The sequence below is a fragment of the Pseudophryne corroboree genome, chromosome 7 (genome assembly GCF_028390025.1).
Source record: "Pseudophryne corroboree isolate aPseCor3 chromosome 7, aPseCor3.hap2, whole genome shotgun sequence".
NCBI classification, from domain to species: Eukaryota; Metazoa; Chordata; class Amphibia; order Anura; family Myobatrachidae; genus Pseudophryne; species Pseudophryne corroboree.
The window spans coordinates 195,387,726-195,407,292 of record NC_086450.1 but is presented as its reverse complement, the minus strand read 5'-3'; the positions used below and the strand labels follow the sequence as shown (position 1 = coordinate 195,407,292).

At 45.8% G+C, this 19,567-nt stretch overlaps 1 protein-coding gene across 3 annotated transcripts in view; it reads left to right on the top strand.

The window, feature by feature from the left end:
• SLC11A1 (solute carrier family 11 member 1) overlaps window positions 1-19,567 on the top strand; it is a 274,961-nt gene that overhangs the window by 178,661 nt on the left and 76,733 nt on the right. For all 3 annotated transcript variants that reach the window (XM_063933920.1, XM_063933918.1, XM_063933919.1), the window contains 3 exons: window positions 15,784-15,890; window positions 17,027-17,097; window positions 18,678-18,745. In XM_063933920.1, the coding sequence (XP_063789990.1) occupies window positions 15,784-15,890; window positions 17,027-17,097; window positions 18,678-18,745 (246 nt within the window). The remainder of the gene's footprint in view (window positions 1-15,783; window positions 15,891-17,026; window positions 17,098-18,677; window positions 18,746-19,567) is intronic.

Sequence of the window (19,567 nt, the reverse complement as noted above, 5' to 3'; positions counted from 1 at the left end):
CTGCAGAAGCAAAAAAAGTTTGAGAGAGGTGAGTCTCCTGCAAAAACACTATATCGGCTTTTTCCCTCCGACAGGCCTCCAGGGTAACAATGCACCTGTGTGGGGAGTTAAGACCATTTACATTGATGGACAGTAATTTAAGGGCCATGGGTGTAGTTGCTACAATAGAAAAGGCAGTTGAGAAAGTAAAAGGGCTTAAACACTGATTCATTCTACCAGACACGAGAAGAAAAGGAGAGAAGGGAGAAGAAAAAGAGTAGCCACACAAAAAAAAAAAAAAACAGAGGAAAGGGGGAAGAAGCCCAATAGAGCATAAACCCTTAAACCTAGGAACCTGCGAGGGGTTCAGTGTAATGAGAAGATTAATATAGAAAAGAATGTACAATAAGTACAGGGTTCATGGGGGCCGGGTCATACAAAAGTGGAGGATGAGACACCACACATCGGGACCTGGGGTCCTAGTTAGAACAGCAGCAAAAGGTAAACAGAAAATATTTGGTAAGAAAACATATCAATACATTTGTGTATAATAACTACAAAAACCACTGGAAGTTGAAACATTGAAAAAAGGATATAAAGTTCAGGAAAACTTAAACATGACTAGGGGAAACTTATGAAAACAGTAAAAAAAAACTAAGGGGAGGGTGCGAGTGGAAGCATCCAGTAAGTAGAAAAGGAAGATGATTGGAACCAACAGTCTCACAGAGGGGCAGCATCACGCTCATGATCCTGACGTATCGTAACAGTAGACCATTCTGGAGCAGAGGGTGTTGGGGCTTAGGTGAAGCAGGGGGCAGAGATGAAGATTCAGGTAACCGCTTGTATTTGTGGGTCAATTTCAACGTCCGTAGGCGGCGAACTGGATGAGGAGCGAGGGTCAGGTGACAGTGGAGCCGGCTTGTTTTTAGGGTCAAAAAAGGAAAGGGGGATCTAGCTGGTTAGTGTGGTCAGCAAAGGGGGTATCAGCCACCTAGAACACAGGCCAGTCACTTCTAGCAGGGAAGAGCAGGTTCAGTGCCTTAACTACAGCTCACAGCCCCAATGCGCCCCCAACCAGCGGCACTAGTCTTCAGGGAGAGTAGGAGCAATCAGCCCCCCTCAAAACTCAGCACTACTGTCCCCCAGGCTGCCGCCACCCCTCACCATAGAACGCTCTCAGGGGATCTGCAGTCTCCAGCGCCGGTCACACAGTGCAGCTGCTGCATCGCGCGTCACAGGTTAAAAGGCACACTTTAGGAGAGTAATAGCAAGAGCTCTCCTAAAACATGTCCGCACAGCTTGCCGGTTAAGCCACGCCCACATCCTCCTACCTTTCTGACCGTTCCTTCTCTGTTTCCTCTCATGACTCCACCTCTCCCCCACTTCCTCTACCAGTAGGTTTCCCTCAAGGTTCTGTTCTTGGGCCTCTCCTTTTTCACTCTCTACACATCCTCATTAGGGGAGCTCATTATCTCTTTTGACTTACAATATCATCTCTATGCTGATGCAGGGCCGGTTCGAGCCCTCTCTGCGCCCCGGGCAGGAAATAGGGGCGTGGCTTAATAAGGGCGCATGGTCAGTTACGCCCCCTGTACAGTAGTAGCGCCGCTTAAATGCTGAGCGGTGCGCGATGACGTCATCGCGCACCGCACAGCAAAAGGTCCTCTCCACGAAGGGAAACTAGACGCGTAGCGTCTAGTTCCCTTCACAGGGGACACAGCCGCACAGCCAGGGGACCCCGCGGGCAGCGGAGGGCACAGCAGTGGTGGATCTTGCCATGGTGCGGCGCCCTCCGGATGGCGCCAGCGCCCTCTGGAAAGGCGGCGCCCCGGGCAAAAGTCCTGCTTGCCCGTGGCAAGATCCGCTACTGTGCTGATGATACTCAAATCTACCTTTCCTCCCCTGACCTCTCCCCCACTCTCCTCACTCATATCTCCAACTGTCTCTCTGCTATATCTCCCTGGATGTCCTAGCGATTTCTTAAACTGTACATGTCTAAAACCATTACTTTGGTGAACAAGCCTTGCTGAGCGAAACCCACGTCCAACCTACTTGGGCAACGGTGGTCTGGGTGCACTGACATTCACACTTAATCTCTCTCTTATATCTGTTTGGTATATAAATTCCCTGCTAACCATCTTATTGCTATTAGCTCTGTTTAATATTATACCGACATAACAGCAAATCTTTATATCATCTCATTTGTAGAGGGACTCTCATTGTGTGGTGCTCTCCCCCCCTTTCTCTGTGCTGGTACACCCAACAGGGTGATAGTCTCTGCACAAAAGTAGAACCCCCTCCATTTATCTTTAACTCTCTAATCCCTAACCTACTCCCATGCACTCTCACTCTCTTGTTCACTGTCAATTTGGACACACAGGAGAGCAGTAGAAGCAAAGGCAAGGCCACATGAGACCTTTTCTCACCTAATATAGGGCCTAATTCAGATCTGATCGCAGCAGTGAATTTGTTAGCAGTTGGGCAAAACCATGTGCACTGCAGGGGGGTATAACATGTGCAGAGAGAGTTAGATTTGGGTGGGGTGTGTTCAATATGAAATCTAAATTGCAATGTAAAAATAAAGCAGCCAGTATTTACCCTGCACAGAAACAAAATAACCCACTCAAAATGGTGTAATGGTTAGCATTACTGCCTCACAGCACTGAGGTCATGGGTTCGATTCCCACCATGGCCCTAACTGTGTGGAGTTTGTATATTCTCCCCATACTTGCGTGCAGGGGCGGATTGGTCCGCCGGGACACCGGACCAGACCCCCCTAGGCCGGTCCAGTTGTCCCCTCAATGGCCAGTCTCCTTCACTCACAGGACCGGCTGCAGTGATCGGAGCTCAGCTCAGCTCCGATCAGTCAGCGCTAAGTGACGGCTTCTGCGTCTGTGCAGAAGCTCAATGGAAAGCCGATGTGCTGCGCGGCACAGCAGTGCACCACCCCCTCCCTCTCCGCTGACAGGCTGGGTGTCCCCAGTCCTACCGCTTCTATTGTGTCCTGGTTCGGGCAGTGGAGGCTCAGTCACAGTGTCTGGCCGCACTGGTTGTATGAAAGGAGGGATGGACCGCAGGGAAGGAAGTGCAGCCGGTGCCTGCCTCAGCCCGCCCACTATTATCATCTGTGCGGTGACAAAGAAGCAGGAGCTCAGCCTCAGCTCCGTGAAGGCTGCCCTGTCGGGTGACTTATGTGGGTTAGCTGGATGTGATTGCAGCTCCAAATGTTAATAAGGTACTGTGGTACTGTGTGTTTGTCTTAGGTAACTCTGCATCTGTTCATGTACCCAGTGATGGTGATGATTGCTGCAATTTCTATAATTTTGTTGTTCCTGCCTCTGGTCCTTTCAGTTGTGCTGCTAACTCTATGGTAAAAACGGAATACATAGGATATCCCAGAGCCCGGGATGCCGGCTGTCAATATGCCGACAGCGGCATTCCAGAGGTGAAAATCCCGACAGTCCCCCAAAACCTAAGCTAACCCCTCACACTAACTCACCTTTCCCACAGCCTGACCCTAACCCTCCCCAGTGGTGCCTAACCCTAACTGCAGCCTAAACCTAACCCTCCCCCCCCACAGCCTAATCCCCACTACCCGCAGCTTAACCCTCCCGCCCCAGCAGCCTAACTCTAACCCTCCCTGCGGATGCCTAACTCTGACTCCCCCTACCCGCAGCCTGACCCTCCCATCTCAGCAGCCTAACTCTAACCCCCTAACCACAGCCTGACCCTCCCACCCCAGCAGCCTAACTCTAACCCTCCCTGGGGATGCCTAACTCTTACCCCCCTAACCACAGCCTGACCCTCCCACCCCAGCAGCCTACCTCTAAGTCTCCCTGGGGATGCCTAACTCTTACCCCCCTAACCACAGCCTGACCCTCCCACCCCAGCAGCCTAACTCTAAGTCTCCCTGGGGATGCCTAACTCTAACCCCACCTACTCGCAGCCTGACCCTCCCACCCCAGCAGCCTAACTCTAACCCTCCCTAACCACAGCCTGACCCTCCCACCCCAGCAGCCTAACTCTAAGTCTCCCTGGGGATGCCTAACTCTTACCCCCATACCCGCAGCCTGACCCTCCCACCCCAGCAGCCTAACTCTAACCCTCCCTGGGGATGCCTAACTCTAACCCCCCCTAACCACAGCCTGACCCTCCCACCCCAGCAGCCTAACTCTTACCCTCCCTGGGGATGCCTAACACTAACCCCCCCTAACCACAGCCTGACCCTCCCACCCCAGCAGCCTAACTCTAACCCTCCCTGGGGATGCCTAACTCTAACTCCCCCTACCCGCAGCCTGACCCTCCCATCCCAGCAGCCTAACTCTAACCCTCCCTAACCACAGCCTGACCCTCCCACCCCAGCAGCCTAACTCTAAGTCTCCCTGGGGATGCCTAACTCTAACCCCCCTACCCGCAGCCTGACCCTCCCACCCCAGCAGCCTAACTCTAACCCTCCCTGGGGATGCCTAACTCTAACCCCCCTACCCGCAGCCTGACCCTCCCACCCCAGCAGCCTAACTCTAACCCTCCCTGGGGATGCCTAACTCTAACCCCACCTACTCGCAGCCTGACCCTCCCACCCCAGCAGCATAACTCTAACCCTTCCTGGAGATGCCTAACTCTAACCCCCCCTACCTGCAGTCTGACCCTCCCACCCCAGCAGCCTAACCTTAAGTCACCCATCTGTGGCTTACCAGTAGTGAAGTCCGGCGTTGGCTTCAGCTGGATTCCGGCATTCGGCATCCCATCACAAGCATTTCAATTGATGTTGGGATGTTGGCATCAGCATTCCGATTCATGTCGGGATTCCTGTCGGGACACTGTGGGGGGCAATTTTTTCTATTGCTCTCTGTGGGTGCCACTGTGTGTTTTTTCTGTTGGGCCAATGTGTTTTAGTTTGTGTGTTCTATGTTTCATCAGGCATGCTTCCTGATGCTGTTCGTACATATTTACAGTATGGATTCAGACACACGCACCAAGAAGTGTATTAGAGATGTGTTGGACTTCCCTAGGTGGTTACAGGGGATGGCTCACCAGATGCAGAGGTAACATAGTAAGCGTGTGTTGCTCATAGTGGTAGTGTACCGAAATGCCGAATCACTCACATTGGAGCGGAGGCAATATTCAGATTATCTGCACTTAGCATAGGGCTGGTGAAAGTGTCAATGGTGCAACCGATGGTAGCATCTAAAGACGCACAAAGCATAATTGCAGCATCTGTAGACACTGGGAGTCTTAGTCCTTACACTTTAGGACACACAGCTGTACACCAGGCAACGGCATTGTAGCGGCATTAGTATAAAGTCCCAGACGTAACTGCAGCAAAACATGTAAGGAAGGCTGCAATTGCGTCCAAGTCAGAATCAAGCTCTATAAGGAGGGATCCCTGCCCCTATTGACAGACTCCCCCCCCCAAATGGTCCGGGTATGTCTGCTTTGCCCGGACTGCGCCCCCTAAACGGCGGCCAAATGCCGACGGCCCGCCCGCCCAGCGACCGCCTCTGCCTGTCAGACTTGATCGGCTGCTGTGCGAAAACACACAGCACCGATCAGATCTGAATTAGGCCCACGGTTTTGCCCAACTGCTTTGCTGCTGCGATCAGATTTGAATTACCCCCATAGTACAGTAACACATCCTCCTTTTATATTGAAGATACACAGACTAATTGTAATTTGTCAGTGCCTAAATTTTTTCAGGCCAACTAGGTGATAAAACTTGTTTTTTTTAATATTTTCGCCTATAAACAGTCATCATGTCTTACTAATTTTCTGAATATTTGTATTCATTATCAACAAATATGACCAAAAATATGATTATATGGTAATTCTACCTAATATGAAATCACAAACGTCACTGGCTTTAACATTTTATATATATTCCTTCATCTAAACAGTAAATTTAGATAATTGTTGTATTTATATATATATATATATATATATATATATACAGTATATAAAAACGGTTGTATGTGTGTATATATGTTTGTTCCAGCATAACTCTGGAATGCCTGGAGCAATTTACACCGAACTTGGTACACATATAATTTACAATCTGGAAAAAAATACTGTGTGGGTAAGACACCCCTAGCACCCCTAGGGGTGGGGGTGGGAAGGGGGTGACATGTAAAAATCCATAGTGTTCGGGGTTACGGGGATGAATAGTGATACTCCCAATGCCAAGTAAGTCCAAGTTCAGCCCCGATCAGCATGGGGGGTGGGAAGGGGTGAAAAATAAAATGTCCAAAATGACATAGATTAGTGTCAAATCCATAGTTTTTGGTGTCGATAAGCTGATTGCATTTTGAAAATTGATATGTTCCTTAGATTGTCCGTTAACATATAGGCTATGTATCTTCACACTAATTCTTTTAGGGGTTGGGTAGAGAACTTAAACTTGAAGATGGGCGCAATGAAAATAGTCGTATTGCGTTAAGAATTCCATGCGGGCGAAGCCACGGGCAAAAAGCTATAGTATATAAAACTGCAAAAAAAAAAAAAGATCTGTATAATAATGTGTACATTTCAAGATAAAAACAAAACACATAAAACACAAAACAATTACAAACATTACAAATGTAAACATGAGATTAGTTAGATAGAAATCTATATATTAATAGCAGAAGGACAACTTTTATGAGTTACATATTTCTATGATGCTGTTGTCTGGGTAGGGTATACATCATATACCAAATTAAAGGTCATGGTCCCAGTAGTGGATTTACCACTAGGCAACATAGGTGGCCGCTTAGGGCCAGGCTGGTGTCAGGGGGCCCAACAGGGATGTATAATAGAGTGCATCAGCATGTTTGATAAGATTGCGTGGGCCAAAGCGAGTGGCCAGGCTGGCTGAATACCTCCGACACTGCCTTCCGGGCCCCTCCTTCCCCTCTGCACCCAGTCATACAACCAGATGGGTGGGAGGAGGCGTGGCTGCCATTGTTGGTGGGCATTCTGTGTGGACTGGAGAGGACAGTGCGACTGGCGATGCTGCTGTAGTGATCAGGAAACACGTAGCTTTGAACGGCCAGAAGAGAAGCAGGAGCGTAAGGACTCTATTTATGTTTTGAAACTTACTTCACATTTGCCATATTTTGGAATGTTTCACAGCCACTGTGATCTGAAGTGGGGGGCGCAGAGTGAGAGCCAGCCACCACTGTGATCCGAGTGCGGGGGATGGAGAGAATGAGACTGCCGCCGCTGTGGTCGGGGTGGTAGACAGCCAGCTGCTGCTGTGATCGGGGGTGGGGGTGGAGAGCGAGATGCATCCGCCACTGTGATCTGAATGCGGGGTAAGAAGAGAGTGAGACTTCCGCCACTGTGTTCTGGGACGGTAGACAGACAGTTGCTGCTGTGATCGGGGTTGGAGGGAGAGAGCGAGATGCAGCCGCCACTGTGATCTGGATGCAGGGTAAGGAGAAGAAAGAGACTGCAGCCACTGCGATGCGGGGAAAGGGGGGGCAGGGAAGACACTGCTGGGTGCTGTCGGGACTATATATATCTATCTATATATCGTGTATATATATATATATATATATTTATTACACACACACTAGCCTCCTCCATGCTTTATTATATATATATATATATATATATATATCTAACAAGCAGTGAGAACTAGCACTCCACGCTCTCCCAGAGAACCGAACCCCCCCGAACTCCACGTGGTTTACACGGGTCTGAGGCAGCCTCGGTTCTTCCTGCTTGACTCGGAAAACCCGAACGAGGCAAAATGTCATCATTCCGCTGTCAGATTCTCGCGAGATTCGGATTCCATATAAAGAGCCGCGCGTCGCCGCCTTTTTCACTCGTGCATAGTAGAGAGAGCTAGAGGACGTGGCTACGTTCTCTGAGTGGAAAGCTCAATATCAGTGCTCAGTATCTGTGCTGCATTGTAGTGACCAGTATACTACAGTACAATAGTCCAGTGCTGCATCTCGCTGCCCAGTGTCAGTTCTAGTATCCTCATCAGTGCTCAGTATCACTACTCATTGTCTTGTGCTGCATTGTGGTGACCAGTATACTACAGTACAATAGTCCAGTGCTGCATCTCGCTGCCCAGTGTCAGTTCTAGTATCCTCCTCAGTGCTCAGGATCACTGCTCATTGTCTTGTGCTGCATTGTGGTGACCAGTATACTACAGTACAATAGTCCAGTGCTGCATCTCGCTGCCCAGTGTCAGTTCTAGTATCCTCCTCAGTGCTCAGGATCACTGCTCATTGTCTTGTGCTGCATTGTGGTGACCAGTATACTACAGTACAATAGTCCAGTGCTGCATCTCGATGCCCAGTGTCAGTTCTAGTATCCTCATCAGTGCTCAGTATCACTGCTCATTGTCTTGTGCTGCATTGTGGTGACCAGTATACTACAGTACATTACTAAAAGTCCAGTGTCTTGTGCTGCATCTTGCTGCTGTAGGGTGCTGTGGGAGTGTCCTGTCACTGTGCGTAGGTCATTATCATTCCAGTCACAGTGGTATTTGGTATCTATCTAGTGGTATCTAATTCCAGACATTACTGCCGTCTAATTCCAGATATATTACTGGCATATAATTCCACCCATTAAAAAATGGAGAACAAAAATTTGCTGGGTAAAATAGGTAAAGATCAAGATCCACTTCCACCTAGTGCTGAAGCTGCTTCCACTAGTCATGGCAGAGACGATTCAATGCCATCAACGTCGTCTGCCAAGGCCGATGCCCAATGTCATAGTAGAGAGCATGTAAAATCCAAAAAACTAAAGTTCAGTAAAATGACCCAAAAATCTAAATTAAAAACGTCTGAGGAGAAGCGTGAACTTGCCAATATGCCATTTACGACACGGAGTGGCAAGGAACGGCTGAGGCCCTGGCCTATGTTCAGGGCTAGTGGTTCAGCTTCACATGAGGATGGAAGCACTCATCCTCCCACTAGAAAAATGAAAAGAGTTAAGCTGGCAAAAGCACAGCAAAGAACTGTGCGTTCTTCTAAATCACAAATCCCCAAGGAGAGTCCAATTGTGTCGGTTGTGATGCCTGACCTTCCCAACACTGGACGGGAAGAGGTGGCTCCTTCCACCATTTGCACACCCCCTGCAAGTGCTGGAAGGAGCACCCACAGTCCAGTTCCTGATATTCAAATTGAAGATTTCACTGTTGAAGTACACCAGGATAAGGATATGGGTGTTGCTGGCGCTGAGGAGGAAATTGACAAGGAGGATTCTGATGGTGAGGTGGTTTGTTTAAGTCAGGCACCCGGGGAGACACCTGTTGTCCGTGGGATGAATAAGGCCATTAACATGCCTGGTCAAAATACAGAAAAAATCACCTCTTCGGTGTGGAATTATTTTAACAGAAATGTGGACAACAGGTGTCAAGCCGTGTGTTGCCTTTGTCAAGCTGTAATAAGTAGGGGTAAGGACGTTAACCACCTAGGAACATCCTCCCTTATACGTCACCTGGAGTGCATTCATCAGAAGTCATTGACAAGTTAAAACTTTGGGTGACAGCAGAAGCAGTCCACTGGCAACTAAATCCCTTCTTCCTCTTGTACCCAAGCTCCTGCAAACCACCCCACCAACTCCTCAATGTCAATTTCCTCCTTAGACATGAACGCCAATAGTCCTGCAGGCCATGTCACTGGCAAGTCTGACGAGTCCTCTCCTAACTGGGATTCCTCAGATAGATCCTTGAGTGTAACGCCTACTGCTGTTGTTGCTGCTGGGAGTCGATCATCATCCCAGAGGGGAAGTCGGAAGACCACTTGTACTACTTCCAGTAAGCAATTGACTGTCCAACAGTCCTTTGCGAGGAAGATGAAATATCACAGCAGTCATCCTGTTGCAAAGCGGATAAGTCAGGCCTTGACAACTATGTTGGTGTTAGACGTGCATCCGGTATCCGCCGTTTGTTCACAGGGACTTAGAGAATTGCTTGAAGTAGTGTGACATCGGACAATGCCACCAATATTGTGCGTGCATTACATGTGGGCAAATTCCAGCACGTCCCATGTTTTGCACCTACAATGAATTTGGTGGTGCAGAATTTAAAAAAAAACGACAGGGGCACAAGGAGATGCTGTCGGTGGCCCGAAGAATTGCGGGCCACTTTCGGCATTCAGCCACCGCGTGCCGAAGACTGGAGCACCAGCAAACACTCCTGAACATGCCCTGCCATCAGCTGCAGCAAGAGGTGGTAACGAGGTGGAATTCAACCCTCTATATGCTTCAGAGGATGGAGGAGCAGCAAAAGGCCATTCAAGCCTATACATCTGCCTACGATATAGGCATAGGAGGGGGAATGCACCTGACTCAAGCGCAGTGGAGAATGATTTCAACATTGTGCAAGGTTCTCCAATCCTTTGAACTTGCCACATGTGAAGTCAGTTCAGACACTGCCAGCCCTACTCAGGTCATTCCCCTCATCAGGCTTTTGCAGAAGCAGCTGGAGAGATTGAAGGAGGAGCTAAAATGGAGCAATTTCGCTAGGCATGTGGGACTTGTGGATGGAGCCCTTCATTCGCTTAACCAGGATTCACGGGTGGTCAATCTGTTGAAATCAGAGCACTACATTTTGGCCACCGTGCTCGATCCTAGGTTTAAAGCCTACGTTGTATTTCTCTTTCCGGCAGACACAATTGTGTAGATGTTCAAAGACCTGCTGGTGAGACACTTGTCAAGTCAAGTGGAACGTGACCCGCCAACAGCTCCTCCTTCATTTTCTACCGCCACTGGAGCTGCCAGGAAAAGGATAAAATTTCCAAAACCACCCGCTGGCAGTGATGCAGGGCAGTCAGGAGCAAGTGCTGACATCTGGTCCAGACTGAAGGACGTGCCAACGATTACTGACATGTCGTCTACTGTCACTGCATATGATTCTGTCACCATTGAAAGAATGGTGGAGGATTATATGAGTGACAGCATCACTGTAGGCATGCCAGACAGTCCGTACGTATACTGGCAGGAAAAAGAGGCAATTTGGAGGCCCTTGCACAAACTGGCTTTATTTTACCTAAGTTGCCCCCCCTCCAGTGTGTACTACAAAAGAGTGTTTAGTGCAGCCGGTAACCTTGTCAGCGATCGGCGTAGGAGGTTACTTCCAGAAAATGTGGAGAAGATGATGTTCATCAAAATGAATTATAATAAATTCCTCCGTGGAGACATTTACCAGCAATTGCCTCCAGAAAGTACACAGGGACCTGTGATGGTGGATTCCAGTGGGGACGAATTAATACTCTGTGAGGAGGGGGATGTACACAGTGAAAGGGGTGAGAAATCGGACGATGAGGAGGAGGTGGACATCCTGCCTCTGTAGAGCCAGTTTGTGCAAGGAGAGATTGATTGCTTCTATTTTGGTAGGGGCCCAAACCAACCAATCATTTCAGCCACAGTCGTGTGGCAGCCCCTGTCGCTGAAATGATGGGTTTTTTAAAGTGTGCATGTCCTGTTTATACAACATAAGGGTGGGTGGGAGGGCCCAAGGACAATTCCATCTTGCACCTCTTTTTTTATTTAGCTTTACAGCATGTGCTGTTTGGGGACTATTTTTTAAGTGCCATCCTTTCTGACACTGCAGTGCCACTCCTAGATGGGCCAGGTGTTTGTGCCGCCCACTTGGGTCGCTAGGCTTAGTCATCCAGCGACCTCGGTGCAAATTTTAGGACTAAAAATAATATTGTGAGGTGTGAGGTGTTCAGAATAGACTGGAAATGAGTGGAAATTATGGTTAATGAGGTTATTAATACTATAGGATCAAAATTACCCCCAAATTACCCCCATGATTTAAGCTGTTTTTGAGGGTTTTTTTAAAAAAAACACCCGAATCCAAAACGCACCCAAATCTGACAAAAATTCTTAAGGGAGGTTTTGCCAAAACGCGTCCGAATCCAAAACACGACCGCGGAAGCGAATCCAAAACCATAACACAAAACCCGAAAAATGCCCGCTGCACATCTCTAGTTTTAGGGGAAGTATATTGGTGTGTACTGTGAAGTAGGATGAGGAATGTGATCACTTTGACTGGATAGTAAAATAATTTAGGTGTATGGTGGTAAACAGTCCCGGATTGCTTGGTACTTGATGCTGTCTCTCTATATTGCTCTCTGTACACTAAATCAAATGCTGTTAAATGAAGCAAATTGTCTCTACGGAATATAATGAAGTCAGTGGTGCTGCCAAACGTGGGTGAGTGGCGCCGCTCACTCACTCACTATGGTACCTGGTTCTTGCCGCATCTAACTGAGTCAGTTTAATCTGCCCCCGGGTGCCTCTGCGCTCCGGACTCGCCGTCCTCCGCTCCGGGGCCGCCGTCCAAGGGGGTGTCCACCATGTGAGCCTCCGCTGAGACACGGACCCAGGTGTGGACGGGTGTAGTCGGAGAAGAGTAGTTGGTAAGGTTTGGCTTGCTCAGCCCAGCCCGACTAGTTCCTCTCCACTACGGAGACTTACCTAGGCGGCCACGGGGACTTGATTTCTCCTCAGCTGCGCTGCTGCTGTGTTCCTGGGTTGGTCCGTGCACGGATCGTGGTTTTGTCTGCTGCTGAAGTCTCTCTCTCTCTCTTTCTCTCTCTCTCCAACGCGTTTCAACCAATTACTGGTCTTCTTCTGGGAGTTGTGGGTAGTGTGGTTCCTTAGTGTCCAGTATTTATAGTGTCCAGAGTTCTTTCATTCATTAATTGATTGATTGGTGTTTCAACCTAAATAATTCCTATCATGCAACTTTCTTTTGTCTTCTTTATAATTGTGTCTGTCCATTAAGTGTGTGAATGATCATTTGTGTCAGAAAGAAAGAAGGAAAGAAGTAAAAGAGAGAAAAAAGAATACAGAATTTAAAATAATGATAAGTTAATAAAAAATAAAAATAAATATAAAAATCTGGGTTGTAGCGTGGACTGAATGGTAATATTTAAAAAAAAAAAAGGGGGTAGAGTAATATACATAAAGAGTACTATTGAACCTGAATGAATTACTGGATGGAATAAAATTGGAATAGTGCGGAATAAATGAACAGATGGGAATAATAAAAAGGGGAAATATGGATGTAGGGATTGCGAATAGAAGTAGATATGTACTTCAAATGAATATATAAAGAATATATAAGGATATGTGGGGCAATGAATCATATTCAATGTGTCTGTAAACCTGGTGGGTATATGCACAGATGTACGTGTACTAATTGATTCTGGTTCTGTCGGATGCACTAACTAGGTTTTCTGCATATATATATTTATTTGGTAATGAAAATTGGTGGGTTATGTTGTTTTTGTTGGCTGTGGTGTTATATGGTATGAATACAGGTGTGTGTACGTAGGTTATTGAAATCTGTTTCACAATGTGTGAACCTGTGCTAATATTTGAATGGTGATCATAATGGTTGCTGTTTAAAACTTATTTAAAACTTATTTGTGTTTTGTGGTTCTCTGTTTGTGGTAGATGGGAGTCAAATGTATCAACTGATTGTAGTTACTTTGTTACCTAGATTCGTTTAGGGTCTGAATCTATATATGCTTCCCAATGCTTCCTCTTGTTTGATATTCAAACTTAATAGTTGCAATAATCATTGTGGTGTATCTATTTTTAATAATTATGAAAGAATGTCAGAAATATGTGTATATGTATATAAAAATTGTAGTCTAGTTTCCTCATATAGTGATAGAGGACTCTGTAGTTTGTGTGTGATGAATCCGTTAGTTATTGATCTATCTTCTTTTCTTGTATTAGTGGTCCATTCTTGGTTATTTGTTTTGTGTTTGTTTTCATCTCTTGCATACGATGGATTTAATTTAGTTGTCTAAATTGAGTCCTTTTGGAGTGAAGGTTTTTAATTTGTACATCCATCTTAGTTCAATTTTGTTTATTTTCTGTATGAAGTCACCTCCTCTCCCGTTTGTTTTTACTTCCTGTATCCCCACAAATCGTAGTGTGCTGGGGTCATTGTTGTGGTATTCTTTGAAGTGTCTGGATAGGTTGTGGTCCTCTAACCCCTTTCTTATATTTCTTAAGTGTTCATTGATGCGTATTTTTAATTTCCTGCTGGTCCTTCCAATGTATTGTAGATGGCATCCGTATTCTAAAAGCTAAATTACTCCTTTGCTATTGCATGTGATGTTATCCTTGATCGTAGATTCTTTGTTCGTTGTTGAAGAATTGAATACTGTTGACGGTTTTGTGCTATTGATCTTACGATTTTTGCAGCCTTGACATGTGCCACAGAAGTAGAACCCTTTTGGTGGTGGAGTGTTGTACTGTATATGGTTTTCTGTTTGGAACTTCTCAGTTTGATGTGGTTCTGAACTAATTTCTTTCTCAAATCTGGAGCTTTTCTGAATATGACTTTGGGTTTTTCTGATAGGTGGTCTGTCAGTACTTCGTCCTGCATCAAAATGGGCCAGTGTTTCTTCAAGCTTTTCTGTATTTGTTTTGATTGTTGTGAATAATCAGTGATAAATAATATTTCTTTCTTTTCTTTTTTTCCCCTCCTTCTTCTTGTATGTCAGAAGATCTGTTCTTCTCATTTGTTCGACCTCTTGGTAGGAGCGTTTTATTAGTTGTTTGTCATACTTCTCCTCAAATTGTGATGCCGGTTCTTGTCCTTGTACTCTGTAGTCTTCTATCTTCATGCAGTTTCTTCTTAATCTTACGAATTGTCCTCAGGGCACTGCCTTCAACCAATTGGGGTGGTGCCAGCTGGTTGATAGAATGAAGCTGTTGACATCTACTGTTTTCCTGAATGTATTTGTCTGGATCTTTACTTCTTCTATGTAAATCTTGAGATCTAGAAATTTGACTTCTTTTTTGCTATGTTGTACAGTGAATTTTAAATTGTTGTTGTTCTTGTTTAAGGACCCAATGAATTCTGGAAGGGTATGTTCTTCTCCACGCCATATGCAGAATACATCATCTATATAGCGGGTCCAGAGTACGAGACTTGCCCCAAACTTGTGGGACCATATATGATGGTCCTCCCACCAACTCATGAACAAGTTGGCATAGCTTGGGGCGAATCTCGTACCCATGGCTGTGCCTGTCACTTGTAAAAAGAACTTATCATTGAACCAAACATAATTGTGAGTAAGGATGAATTTGATGCTGTCCAAGATGAATTCTCGTTGTATGTCTGGTATTGTATGGTCTTTGGTGAGATGATAATTAATGCTGTTTATACCTTGGTCATGGTTGATGACTGAGTAAAGTGAAATGCGCGGGAATGCGCATCGCTATCGCTGGGGGGAATACACACGGCAGATCCATGCTTAAAATCTAAGCAATCTAATCAGATTGCTTAGATTTTAAACACGGATCTCTCCGTTTGTACCCCCCTTTACTTACACTATCTTATACTCCATACTCCCTTTGATGGCACCTAACCCCTGGTTTTGCTTACCTGTCCTATATTGTCTTAAACTGTAAGTGCTGTTTTGCTCATTTGTTTATGTACTCTGTAATGGGTGCTGTGGATCTCTCGTGGTGCTATATAAATAAAGGATAATAATAATAATAATAATAATGACTGAGATATAGATTGCATAGCTGTGCCTGGGTGACAGAGACTGAGAGGCAGCTTTTTTATTGCAAAGAAAAATGAATATAGTTATAATTGCACAGATGTGAATGTGACAGGGTTAGAGCACTAAAGGTAATGTGCTATCAAACTCCAGGTATGTCAGTCAAGCCCTGGTTACAAGTGTTGCCAGTTTTGTTTTATTAATATGACTTTTTAGTTCTCACCTTGATTTGTGTATGTACAGTTCTTATCTGACCCTGAATCTCCTGAGATTGTTAATCTTTTGACATTTTATGATATTCAGTTTGTTTCCGGTTTCTTCTCCTCAGGCTCCTCGCTGGATATTGTGGATTTTAGTGGAAATTGCCATTATTGGATCAGACATGCAGGAAGTGATTGGGACAGCCATTGCATTTAGCCTCCTGTCTGCTGGTCGGTAAGACACCCATATCCCCAATGTATTAATGTTTATCCTTTGCACCATACATATTATATAATTTCCTCATTATGGGGTCTATTTACTAAGCTGTGGAGAGAGATTAAGTGGATGGAGCTAAAGTACCAGACAATCAGCTCCTAACTGCCATATTACAGGCTGTGTGTGGAAAAATGACAGTTAGGAGATTGTTTGTTGGTACTTTATCCAGAATCCATACTAAATACCAGATATTGGGATGTCAGTGGTCAGATGACTGACCGTGGCTTCCCTCCAGGGGTATCGACTAGGGCTAACCCCCCGAGTGCCTAACTCTAACCCACCCTAGTGCCTAACCGTAACCCCCCTCCCTGCCCCCCTACCCCTGCTCCCGGGCCCTAACCCTAACCCTGAACCCTTATACTTACCTTCGGGATATCGGCTGTCAGTGATCCGGCACCTGTCTCCTGAATGGTGTCAGGATTCCGGCATCGGTCACATGACTGCTGGTAACCCGTCGGCCAGGATGCTGAATGCATCCCCTCTCTCCAAGGCATAGTAAATAGATCCTTAAGTCTTCCATTAGAATACAGTATTGAGCATTCTTTATACCATTACATTTTCTCTGCATTTAGGATATAGGGCCTAATTCAGACCTGATCGCAGCAGCAAAATCTTTTTTTTATGGGTAAAACGATGTGCAGTGCAGGTGGGGCAGATATAACGTGCAGAGAGAGTTAGAGTTGGGTGAGGTGTGTTCAAACTGAAATTTAAATTGGCGTCAAAAAATAAAGCAGCCAGTACTCTGCAAAGAAACACAATAACCCACCCCAATCTAACCCTCTCTGCGCATGCTATATCTGCCCCACCTGCAGTGCACATGGTTTTGCCCATTAGAGAAAGATATTGCTGCTGCGATCAGGTCTGAATTAGGACCACAGTGCACAGTGTCATCCCAAACAGCATACGCTAAGAGTGAGGTACTGCTGTATGTGTCAGTATATATTAAAATCCTTCAATGTGAGAATAAATGGAGTCCTAATGTAAGCGTTCTCAGGCAATATGTCTAACTCTCATTACCATTGGTATTAAACTATAATCTCTTTCATATTTCTTCTCATATAATTACTTCTCAATATTTCTCTTATTTCTTGCAGGATTCCCCTTTGGGGTGGCGTCCTTATCACCATCATTGATACTTTATTCTTTCTGTTCCTAGATAAATATGGTGAGTTTACAGAGAAGCGAGAGTTCAGAGATTTCTGAATGTTGATGATGTGATCACTTAGTGCCTCCTTTAGAGCATGATTTAATGATGGATGTAAGTCTCATTTACAATTTGTTACACGACACAACCATGGCCCTCATTCCGAGTTGTTCGCTCGGAGATTTTCATCGCATCGCAGTGAGAATTCTCTTAGTGCGCATGCGCAATGTTCGCACTGCGACTGCGCCAAGTAACTTTACTATGAAGAAAGTAAGTTTACTCACGGCTTTTTCATCGCTCCGACGTTCGCATTGTGATTGACAGGAAATGGGTGTTACTGGGCGGATGCACGGCGTTTTAGGGGCGTGTGGCTGGAAACGCTACCGTTTCCGGAGAAAACGCAGGAGTGGCCGGGGAAACGGTGGGTGTGCCTGGGCGAACGCTGGGTGTGTTTATGACGTCAGCCAGGACCGAAAAGCACTGAACTGATCGCACAGGCAGAGTAAGTCTGAAGCTACTCAAAAACTGCTAACTCGTTTGTAATCGCAATATTGCGCATACATCGGTCGCACATTTAAGAAGCTAAGATTCACTCCCAGTAGGCGGCGGCTTAGCGTGTGTAACTCTGCTACATTCGCCTTGCGAGCGATCAACTCGGAATGAGGGCCCATATTTTAGGTCAGGCATCTTTATACTTGTAGCCTGTTGTGCTAGGAGCAGTGGCTTAGAGGTGTAAGTGCAGTGATGGGGTGGCAAGGCAAGTCAGTCACTTTCCTCAGAGGGGATGGAGTTAAGATGGCAGCTGTTATGATCCCAGCAGTCAGAATACCGACACCAGAATCCTGACATCCGTCGGAATGCTGACACCGGTATCCCAACAGGGTCAAGAGACCAAAATGTAATCCCAACAGCCGGCATCTCAACCACAAGTATATCGGGGAGTGGGGGTTAGGATTAGCCACCGCTGGGGGGAGGTTAGGTTTAGGCAGCACTAAGGGGGGAGGATTAGGCTGCGGGGAAGGGGGTAGGGCAGGGGGAGGGGGTTAGGTTTAGGCACCATTGGGTGAAGGTTAGGGTTAGGCACTAAGGGAGGAGGTTAGGGTTAGGCTGCGGGAAGGGAAGGGAGGATTAGGGTTAAGGTTAGGGGGTAGGGGAGAGTGGGGAACATACTTATCTTACCCCTGTCAGGATTCACAGATTGGGATGCCGGTGTCGGTATTGTGATTGTTGGCATCCTGTCTGCCGGTCATTCATACTGAACCCCCTTAGAGATGTGTCCAGTTTTAAATTACACGTATCTTAAAGATACTCTTTTATAAGGTGCATCTTATTGTTTATCTTGTCATTCCTGATAGGTCTGTGCATGATTCCGAGTATATATATATAATAATATATTATATATATAATGATGACAGCAGAACATATCTATAGATAACATTTAAAATCACACAGAACTTTAAGATATGTATAACAAAATACAACTGTCAATATATGTATGTGTGTGTATGTGTATTTTACACTGACACAGGGCCAGACTACAAACTCTTTACATATTCCAGGTGTCACATAAATCATATATTGACGTGTTTATGTCTTGCTAGGTCTCAGGAAACTGGAAGCTTTCTTTGGCGTCCTCATCACTATAATGGCGGTAACATTTGGCTATGAGGTGAGTTCAATACAGATTAATGCCCAAGAAATGTAAGTATACAAAACATCCAGTAACAAAATACATTTCTGTTATTGAGATGATTAATATTTTCCTCTTGCATTAATTGTTGTGTATTATGAAATGTTTTATACACAGACATGATTACAAATTGCTGACACATTTACTAAGCCTGCAGCTCTTGCAACATAACTTGGTTAGCAGTTTGGAACTGGTCCTTTATAAGAGAGGAAGGTAGGCAGGAACAGTCAGCTAAATCTGCAGTTTTGCTAAATAAGACATTCTACTTATGGTTTATGCTTGACATGAGGTCATACTGCATTCTGACTTTAGCTGATTTCATCTCATTTGAAGGCCTTCAGTCACGAGTTATGCGAGATACAAAAAATATTTCTTTGTATGTGAGGTATCTTGTGAGGGCTACACAAGTGGTTGACAAGAGATTGCAGAGCAGGATTAAAATCCATTGGGGTCTAGGTGACATATGATTTAGGCTTTATCCCCACTTCTGTTTATTAGTTAAACAAAAAAGAAAAACTACTAAAAATGGTTTAGGATAATCTGGACTTCAAGACCCCTTACAGTTCTAGGCTGCATGACAAATGTTCTGCTATCCCTGACAGGTGGCTATTGTTATAGGCCCTACACACTGGCCGATTTTCTGAAAGATATGAACGATCTCGTTCATAAATGAACGAGAACTCGTTCATATCTTTCAGTGTGGAGACTCCAGCGATGAACGATGCGCGGCCCCGCGCTCGTTCATCGCTGATCTCCCGTCGGCTGTGCATGCAGGCCAATATGGACGATCTCGTCCATATT